Here is a 10,533-nt window from a genome sequence, read left to right on the forward strand (position 1 = left end):
CCATTCTAAGGAAAACATGACACCTTGATGTCACTTATACTATAAAGAAACTGTTCAGAATATATCTCTAAGTAAGTGGTAACCAAGGGTACATTTGGGATACATTTAAAATGCTGAAATATGCTGGAAAACACTCCATATTCACTAATGGTAGGTGTTACATGCTCAGACTCAATCAACGACTTAAGAAAAACAATGAAAATGTTTGACCTAAAGTAAATAAGTATAAGCAATATTCTATAAATAACTTTTATGGTTGCCATGGTAACACAGTGTAACCATGCAAAACCAGTAACTAAGATTGGGTTCATGCTACTGTCTTGAGGAAAAATATGAAAAATTCAAGACTGCAAATATGCATCCTTAGGACCTTGCAACACCAAAACCATAAGAAAAATTGGGTATAATTGCTACTTTGCAGTGTTACCATGGAAACAAAGTACCAGTGCTTAAAACTGAATTATTTTTCACTGCATTAAGAATTAAATTGTCATTTAATCAAGAAACAAATTAAAGGACTCAGCTTGAATATTTACTTATCTGTTAGAACTGAAGTTGAATGTCATTTATTGATAAAATTTGATGAAGAAAACAAAACTGTTGCTGTGGTTACCAAGAAGGGAAAATGTTCGATTTTGTGAACTGTATATCAATATTAAACCCTGTGTGCCAACTTCTTGCATCCACTTAGAGATTGGATGATAGTCAAAATTAAAAGTCAGGTTAGCTGTTAATAAATATCAATCATAAAAGATTTGGGAATCCACATTTAAGGGTACGTATCCAAGGAAAGAAAATATTTTTCAGGTTTTTAAGCATATATTTTCTGCTTATTTCCATAGCAATGCTCTATTTAAAGAATCTAATCTGAAATTTTTCAAATGCGAAAAATAGGAGCACACCAATATCTTTAAAAATTGATCATTAGTTATGAGGAAATTTGCTTTTTTAAAAGATAGGATCAGATTTAAACATACAAAGTGTTACTTTGAAGGCTCTTTGTGGTATAAAAACCTTGGCAACCATTGCCAACCAAAATGAAATATCATATTTTGTTCTTGGTATATGTTTCAAGGCTCTTTTTTTCTATTATTTGGTAACATTTCGTCCTATAATTGCTTCTTATTTTTACGTGTATGGCTTTATAAAATTCAATGAATATTTTTTTTACTTTTGAATACTTTGTTACCATAGTAACGTATGTACCGGGGGTAATAGTTGATTTACCAAACATGTTTATCATGCATTTGAGACATCTGACCTTAAACTTTTGGAAACAGTCATTGCCAATTGTTTGCTTTGCCGCAAATGTTAATTATGGGGCTCTAAACATGTTAAAAAATGCCATTTTTCGAACTTTAAGACATGTTGCCATTGTAACTATAAAACATAGCAACCAATTTTTGCCTGATTTCAGTTTTGGGTATCAATGACTTTTATCATAGAGAGTTGAGAAATTCTGAGACTATGCATGCCTAAGCTCCTATATAAAATTTCAAATCATTACAGAGAATGGCTCTTAAAATGAATTCATCTGAGCACTATTTCTTAAAATTCTTCATAGAAAACAAGGCGAATATGAAGGGATAAATTTTAATAAAAAAATTTACAACCCCATTAAAATTTCTACATGCAAAATTGCATGAAGTGAAAGACACAACAATCCGATATCTCAACAAAAAATATAATTATATTCCATTTATACACAGCACTTTGAGTGTATGTATGTCATTAAAAGTCTTTATACACACTGTAAACTAAAAATCACAGGAAAAAAAAATCTCTCATCTTTCTCACACAAATCACACAAATTTTACAACCCAGTTTACTTGGCATTCAGTGTCTGATAGATCCTCGAGGCCTGGTGTTTATCTGGCGTTCAGCGTCTGATAGATCCTCGATGCCTAGTGTTTATTTAGCGTTCAATGTCTGATAGATCCTGGAGGCCTGGTGTTTAATGTCCTCGTTTTTATGCTGACAGAGGAGGAAGACCTTGGACTTGATGTGTCCGATGTTGTTCATGCCGTACAGGGCGGAGTACATAGTCTCAGGGCTGGGAGCCTTGTCGTCGGGGGGCAGGGACGAGGCCGACAGGTGCGACTCCCTCACGGTGTGGAGAATGTTGGCCAGAAATGTGGTCCAGCGCAGAACCATGGCCTCGTCAGCCGTGGTCCTCAACAGGTCAAGGACACAGGACGGCGCCTGAAATACATAGCTTAGTGTTAATGTTTTTTTTTTTTCTGTATGGGGTTTTAGGGGAGATAATGTATAAACAGTAACATTGAAGAAGTCATGCTTAATTATGTAAATTTTTGCTCCAACCCATATATTCTCTCATCAATAATTCCTTATAAGAAAATTTTTAAAAAAACGTAGCAGTAATAAGCCTGAAAATGTGCTACAGCGTAAGAACGACTGACCTTAGCTGCCAGCATGTGTGGTACGAGATCTGAGTTACAGGACAGGTTGACGAGGATCTTGGCTGCCTGTAGACGGATTCCGGCGCTGTTGTCGTCCAGGAAGTCGTAGAGTCGCTGAATGATTCGCGTGTAGTGGTTGTGGTGGTGATCCATCACAGAGAGATTAGTGAGGGCTTGAAGTGAGGACAGGCGCACCGACTCTCCGGTCTCCTCCTCCAGAGCTATATCAACCAACATGGGTACGCAGTCCTAAAAATAAGAAAAAATACGTAATGATCGCTATGTCAACCAGCATGGGTACGCAGTCCTAAAAAATCAAAAAAATTATGTAATGATTGCTATGTCAACCAGCATAGGTACGTAGTTCTAAAATAACAAAAAATTATGTAATGATCGCTATGTCAACCAGCATAGGTGGGCAGTCCTAGAGAAACAAAAAATCTTATGTAAATATTAAGGTTAAAAATGTCATTTATGTTTACTATATCAGCCAGTCGTGAGAATGAGTACACAGTCCTAGAGATGCAAAAAGAATTACGAAATCAAATATATTCTATATCACCCCGCAGCATTGTTAAGGCTTGAATAAGGGGGCGGGGCCTAATTTATACGGGAAAAGTTTACTGTGACGTCACACAAAAATATGACTTTTATGTATTTCTCATTATACCTGAAAATGAAATAGTTTGCAACTTTTAACTGTATTAGCATAATAAACAACAATGAAACTTATCAATGCATTTAAAAAACTTGCTAGTTAAATCGCATGTAGCTGGTTATAGACAAAGCCCTGATCGCGATGAACTTGTAAACATGACGTCATTTTGGTCAAAATGACGTATTTCATGTGCTGTGAGAGGCAGATTGAAGAATTTTTTAACAATGAAAAATGCGTTTTATTATTAAACGGAATATTATTTACAGGTTTTAAATAGTCGATTAATACCAATGCATATCCTTTGTTTAGTGCGATTATTAATTAACTATCAAGACAATGTATTTTATTAATTATGTCGTGTTTTTATGTACAGGTTACGTATATTTTACAATGAGATGCCTCATAAAATCGTACTTTCGCAAGGGCATACACTGCATAGATCTTAACCATGTTTTGAATATAGATAAAGGATATTTTTCTTAACTTGAAAAGTGCTGCTGCTTTCTTTGAATCGAAGGCGTAATTTTATAAGTACACAAAATATTTGGTAAAAGTCAAACATATTTGGACATTGGCTTATTTACCTGAAAATTTAACTATTAAAACTAGGGATGTCAAAATATTCATTTTCCTTAGTCGAACAGCAGCATTATTCGAACGATAGTCGAGTATTGCAGAAACAAATAATAAAACTTGATTTCCGTTTTAATTTCGTTTGCATAGACTATGCAAGATTTATGACCTTCTTTGGTGTATGCATTATGCTTTTGACAGATATTCAGGCACTTGACTTGTAGCTATTATGTTTACATGAAATTATATTTATTTAGTTTTATTATACATCAAAAACTACCAAAAAATATTTTTTAAACTCATTTAAATAAAATAAGATAAAAACAGCATTACACGTCAGGTCCCCGTGTGCATGGTAAAATATTGTTAATTCCGATTACCGTATTAACTTTATAACGGTTAAATCCTCTAGCTTACAACACTACAAAGTATGCGTGTTTTTATAAAAATAATTATCAAATTATCAAAACGTGTCTCGGCTACCGTACGTGAACCTTTGAACATGACTAAAATAACAATAGGCCCCTATTATGTATGCATGGAATCAAATGTCTAATTAACTGTGTTTTCATTATAATTTTAGAAACAAAACCCAGCACAGTGATTCATAATTTATCAGAAAAACAATTGTTATTGACAATTATCAGATTATAGAAGAGGATTTATGCATTGAACTTTTTCATAAATTTGTAATTAAGAGTTTTCGCTCTTTTTTTATCGTATTTTATTTAGTCGATAGTCGGTCGCATTATTCGATGGTCGGTCCTTCGACTGACAGTCGAATAGTCGACTATTCGTTGACATCCCTAATTAAAACGCAAATTCTATTCAAAGCAGCAGCACTTTTCAGAAACTACAAAGTATTCAGAAACAAATAATAACTTGAAATTTTAATTTCAACTATATGCCCTTGCGATATTGAAATTTGTTCATGACCTACATTCAATACACGAACTATGCATTCATCAAAACTGTCCATCGATGGGACCAAAATTCATACAGTACAGAGTGGGTTATACTATGCTATTTCAATAAGTATTGATGTTCTGTGATATTAAAACAGCTTAATTAAAATAAATTTACTTTTAAAAAAGTCCCCCTTTTTTGCACGTGTATTTTCCATTGATTTCTCTATAGTAGGCCTTAACAGTGCTGCGCCAGGCTGAGCATAGGTAAAACTCATTTAGTATGAACACAGATATTGCGAATTTACGGAGAAAGCGAAGTCATCTCAGATTCCAAGATATATAAATTTAATGAATTTCTTATACGGTTATAACGAATTATGGATATACCAAGGTAATTTCATAGGTCCCCGTGACTTCGTTATAACCGAGTTCTGCTTTACCAGGTATTCAGTTTTAGCTTTGTGGGTTGTTGAATCAAATGTCTGTTTAACTGCCATTCTAATGTTGTCATACTAAATATGGATTTTTTTCTTTTCAATTGTAATGGTTTGGGCCATGGATATCGGCGTGGATTATAAGCTCAGTAGGTAGAGCACCTGACTAGTGATGCTGGGGTCCCAGGTTCGATCCGGCCAGCCATACATCTTCTTTTTTCTTGTTACACAGTTAATGCAACAATACCAGTATGCAAAGAAAAAGTTGCCCTGAATGTACTCTTAGATTGATTTGATTATAATTATCATTAATGATGCAAATTAAAAGCAGTGTTGGGTCAAATCAGCCGGAGAATGCTTTTCAAAAATCATTGAAAAAGAGTCTTCCATTTCTAGGAAAAAAGTTTTTAAAATATTTTCAATAAATCTTATATCAGAGAAAAGAAATCTATTAATAGCAAACATTTTTGAAAATAATATCTGAATTTATTTGACCTAGATATATAATAAAAGTCATAAATCTTACCCTTCTCTATGACCAAACATTTCTTCCTAACATTCCATCATCAATAATTAACACTCTTTATATTGAACAGACCAGTATTGAACTTCTGCATGCTACGTAAATACAAAATCATTTCTCTGTGATGGTGTTTTTGTACATTAGCCTTTAGCTATAAACACAATCTGTATAAGCTTGGTTTTCCTTCTTGGTATTTATTTACCTACAGTATCTTTGTAATCATTACTACACATCATACACATTTTGCCCTCGGACTGAATTGATAATGAATCAAACAACAAACACAACAATGAAGAATTGATAATCGTAACAATATTTTTATAATGTGTGTATTTTATGAGGTTCCTAAGTGTAAAACAGAGAAATTAACCTCATAAGACAAAGTTCAGGAAGGATAACAAGTCAATGGACTTGATAAGTAAAGAACAACTTCAGGAGCTCAACTAAATCCGATTGATAAAAATAAAAACATAAATAACCATAAACTTCTTTCCCATTGGTAAAAACTACATTTCATGGTTGTGTGTCTGTGTGTGTCATTGAGGGCTTCTTAATAAGACTCTTCCTACCAAAATAAAAGGCATTTATGTTTTCTTATGGAGGCCGGGGAATTAATGTTGTAAAGTCATTTTTTTTAAATTCCCTTAATATGTACATTTAGTAACTCCCTGGGGGGATACCCCCAACCCACTCTAGTTTTGCATAAGAATCTAATGATGTATTGTATTATAAATCAGTCTCACATTTTATGTAAATATAAGTAATAAGTTATCATTTTAAAACCTATTGGGATGTAAATACGGGTTGGCATCTGATCAAATCTACCATTAAGACCTTTAGGCCTTAGGGGATTTGATCACATGACCAATCCATATTTATATCCCAATGAAAGTTTTAAATGATAAATTATATCATGAATAAAACATCAGTCAGTTGATGTGACACGGTACCTCAAACTGTTTGTGATTCTCTTCATTGGAGGAGAGGTTATTGATGGCTGTAGCCAGCAGATTCATGAACCTTTCCGACATATTGTTAGGATTTTTCTTGGATTTTTCTGGATCCTCTTCACTGGCTGATGCATTCTGGGACATGTTAGAGAGATTCTGCACTTGTTGATGCAATAAATGACTCAGCTGGGATAAACAACCATGTTCTCTTAAGAGATTCTGAAAAGAAATTAATAGATAATGAATTAAAAATGCATTTCAATTAAAATAAACAACATAAATTATGAAATCATGTTAAATAAGGCAGCAAAAATCTTTTCGTGGACAATTCTATCAATTAACTCCTTCACAGTAATGGGTACTACTCTTCTGCAGGGCAAATTAATAATGTTTGGCGGAGTTTTTCAAATATAAAAAAAGATGTTCTTGTGAAACTCTGATGCCCTCCTAAGACAGCTTATAGCGAGGGTTGAAACTTCTCAAGTGCAAGTCAAACTCCAAGGTCAAAAATTCAAAATTTTTTGTACCCAAAGAAAGGTCTCATCATGAGGAACATACCTGTGAAATATGATAGCCTTATTAACTAACTGTTCAAAAGTTATGGCCAAGGTTAAATATTATTCAAAAGTTAGTCAAACTCTAAGGTCAAGGTCAAAAGCTCAAAAATATCTATACCTATTGAAAGGACTTTTAACAATGAATACAAAAGGTCATATGAAGTATGAAAGCTTTAGCACCAACTGCTCAAAAGCTATGAGCACAGTAAATGTTAGAAAATATTTTATAAAAGTGGGTCTAATCAATGTCACAAGAAATACACCTATGTAATACAAAACCTGTTAGTTAGCCCTTCTCACTCAAAAATTTTGGGCAAGGTTAAAGTTTATGCAGACAAACAGATTGACAGACGGACGGGTTTGACAGACGGACAGACAGGGTAAAAACTCATATATAGCCCTGAATCTTTGATAACAGGGCATAAAAATAAAAAGGTTTTCTTATGAGTATATATATAAAAACATCATTCCTTGCAATATAACCACTTGGCTCAATGTCCAAGATTTCAGCATTTTATGTGTATCTGATTGGTAAATTTGTAGCTTTGCAAATAGAAAAAAATGGCACCTGTGAAGGTGTGTACTTTGATTTGAACACACTTGAAATGGCACTTCAAGAAGTACATGTTAATAACAAACTAAGTATTCTCATGCTGCTTCATAGGATATTCTGGGAAGATCATGAACATAAAGTGATCTTATTATATATTTGAAAAAAATAGAGAAAAATTTAAGTCTTGAGAAAATGACGTTATCATTTAGTGACTAGAAATTAAAACAAAAACATCATTTCTCAATACTCTCAAGCTGTAAATAAGAAAAGTATGAATACCTTCTATTAATCTCAAATCTCCTGCACAATCTTATAAAATTATTCAACACCTTTTAAGTGATTAACGTAACACACCGGTAATAACAGATCCCACTGACAAAACAGGCCAGGGAGAACAAACCAGGATAAATAATAGATCACATCTACCTTCTTCTTCTACCAATAACACTGCAGTATTGATTGGACGATCAGTCCCAGGTACTACCTGATAGACTGACAGGGTAGGTCTACCTATAAAAAGTACTATAAAATAGTACATCTACTCACAGCTGTGCCCTAATAGATACTAAGGCTGAATCAGATACATTTACATATTCAGGGAAGTTCTACCTTTACATGTACTCACAGCCGCACCCTACTATATAGGCTGCTGACAAAGTATTTAAAAGGTCCACTAAAAACGCCATGGTCATCTAGGATTAGGAAGTTTTCAACAAGACATATTCTGTCTTCATGGTCTTTATTTATATTTCTTTACATATATTAAACAGGTATATAAAGAGAAGATGCAATGGCACAAACTAGGACTCAAACCAGGGTCCCCTAAATTCACTTGACAGATGTTCTACCAACTGATCTAACCCCCTCCCCCTCCACCATCACCACCACAGATGAAATGTGCCCGTCTGCCCGACCACCACATTTGTAACTGTCTTTACATTTCCTCATTTTACATAAATCATGTAAATTAACAAGCTAATTTACAAATTAAGGTTTAAACATAAAACCTAATACATATATATTAATATATATTTTAATATGTACCCTACCTCTGCAAAACTAGAAACAAAACTTGACAGTCAATAAAGACTAGATCTGTCTCAAATAGAAAGGAAGTAACCAGAGTCAAGTCCTTCACTTGTTGGGGTTTTGTTTCTAAAGACGTCTTCCCTACAATCAATGTGCACTGAACAAACAAATGTAAATCAATACTGAGCCGCATCTTGTGACAATAAATCAATATGTACCCCTGACTATAATAACCCACTCTTGTCTTCAAATCTTAAAATCTGATCAGTAACTCATTTTATCTGACATACACAGTAGGCCACCAAAACATTTCTTTTAAATACTTCTTGACAACTAAAAATTATTTTATATGTCATTGAATTTTTCAGTAGAAATTGGAAAACCTCGGTTGCATTTTACTTCCGCCAAAAACTTGACAAATGGAGACCTGTGATATCAAGTGTTTGTTCACTTCTCTCTTCTATCTGGACCATTTGTTTTACATTCAGCTTGTTGAGCTGTTCAGTAACAATATGTTTGGGGAACTAACTAAGGTTACAGAGCTGCACTGTTCTGTAGAATAAATCACCAGCTCTAGATTTGTTTGAAAAACTCTCTTTTAAAGTGTCTACAATATGACTATTTGACATTACATTGTAAATGGTTTGGGCCATGGATATCAGCCTAGTGGGTAGTTCATGCTGTAAAGCACCTGACTAGTGATGCAGGGGTCCCAGGTAAGTCAATTCCCATCCAGCCATACATTTTCACCTTTCCTGTTACAGATTTGGTGCCATTTACCTAAACCAACCCTATATTTGCAAGAGAGAGTTCTGCCAGGGGCTAATAAGAACTTGGGTTGCATCTCTAAGTGCAAAGACAATTTATGGAGTGAGGAAATGTAATGATTTAGGCCTTGGATATCGGCCTGGGTAGTTCAGTTGGTAGAGCACCTGACTAGTGATTCAGGAGGTCTCTGGTTCAATTCCCTGGTCCAGCCATACATTTTCTCATTTGCCCAATATGAGGCGCCAAATATAACAAGCGGGAAAATGTTAATCAGTTTGGGACTCAATCCCAGATCTTCCTGCTAACCATGCAGGTGTCTAACCACGGAGCTAACTGGTCGACGTAAACTATCCCTGTTACCATGCTTACAGCATTTAGACAAGTCTGACTCAGATTAGTAACAGTTTGGTCTGGTCTAAATTATATTTTTTCGTTATTATCAGCTGAGTAAAAATATCTAACTCAGAGTCTTGACTCTCACTTCTCGTGACTGTCATTGTCATTATGTCCATTAACTGTCCTTGGCTGAGGAGGCTCCTTTACTAATTATCTGCATTTTGGCATTTACCATGTTTACATGTATTTATATGTATTCTTTCACACATGATCATGATGATTTGTGCATATTAATCAATGATAATTTTGACTTTAATTAAAACAATACTTCACATGAACATGAAGATTTCTCAAGATGCTAAACCTTTTTCCAAAGAGCTGTATGTATAAAATTTCTTATAGGCAGCCCAAACTATATTTGAAACCCTTGATGACTAGATCTGTGAATTAATATATCCTAAATCATAACCATGGCATCAACATTAAGTAATTCACATCACTTTATGCTCTCTAATGAAAATATTATACATGTTATAGTAATCAACTGACACCACACAAACATATGAAAACCAAAGACTAAAGTTGGTTAATAATTAACCAAAGAAATAACAAGCATACCTGATTTCGTGTAAAAGTTGAGCATTTGTTAATACCCATCAATGCGGACAGCTGTAATGAAGGGTCTGGGTGCGTAAGCACTGAGACCAAAATGTCGGCATTCTCAGCTGATAGCATACCGGGCATGTTCTGGGCAAGCAATAAGGCATCAGTTATTTCTTCTGCTGAGAAATTCTTTGTTTTTGGTATAGAGACTTTGTCATATT

The 10,533-nt window shown here is 34.3% G+C and overlaps 1 protein-coding gene across 1 annotated transcript; it reads right to left on the bottom strand.

Moving 5' to 3' along the window:
* Window positions 1-1,579: 1,579 nt before the first annotated feature.
* On the bottom strand, window positions 1,580-10,527 carry LOC134274039 (uncharacterized). The gene is made up of 4 exons (XM_062756277.1): window positions 10,328-10,527; window positions 6,467-6,685; window positions 2,421-2,669; window positions 1,580-2,202 (listed from the first exon to the last, which is right to left on the bottom strand). The coding sequence occupies exons 1-4, from the start codon at window positions 10,451-10,453 to the stop codon at window positions 1,912-1,914; spliced, it is 885 nt and encodes a 294-aa protein (XP_062612261.1). The 5' UTR covers window positions 10,454-10,527; the 3' UTR covers window positions 1,580-1,911.
* Between the last annotated feature and the right edge of the window lie 6 nt (window positions 10,528-10,533).

This window comes from Saccostrea cucullata, unplaced genomic scaffold (genome assembly GCF_032062105.1).
Source record: "Saccostrea cucullata isolate Sc308-1 unplaced genomic scaffold, CSIRO_AGI_Scuc_v1 ctg7432, whole genome shotgun sequence".
Classification (NCBI taxonomy): domain Eukaryota; kingdom Metazoa; phylum Mollusca; class Bivalvia; order Ostreida; family Ostreidae; genus Saccostrea; species Saccostrea cuccullata.

What these genes read in the sequence shown, in the direction of transcription:
- LOC134274039 (XM_062756277.1), bottom strand. Translation starts at nt 10,453, where the DNA reads ATGCCCGGTATGCTATCAGCTGAGAATGCCGACATTTTGGTCTCAGTG. An exon ending in AGAATCACAAACAGTTTGAG is followed by an intron (nt 2,670 to 6,466) that starts GTACCGTGTCAC and finishes TCTTATTTTTAG; the next exon opens with GACTGCGTACCCATGTTGGT. An exon ending in CACACATGCTGGCAGCTAAG is followed by an intron (nt 2,203 to 2,420) that starts GTCAGTCGTTCT and finishes TATGTATTTCAG; the next exon opens with GCGCCGTCCTGTGTCCTTGA.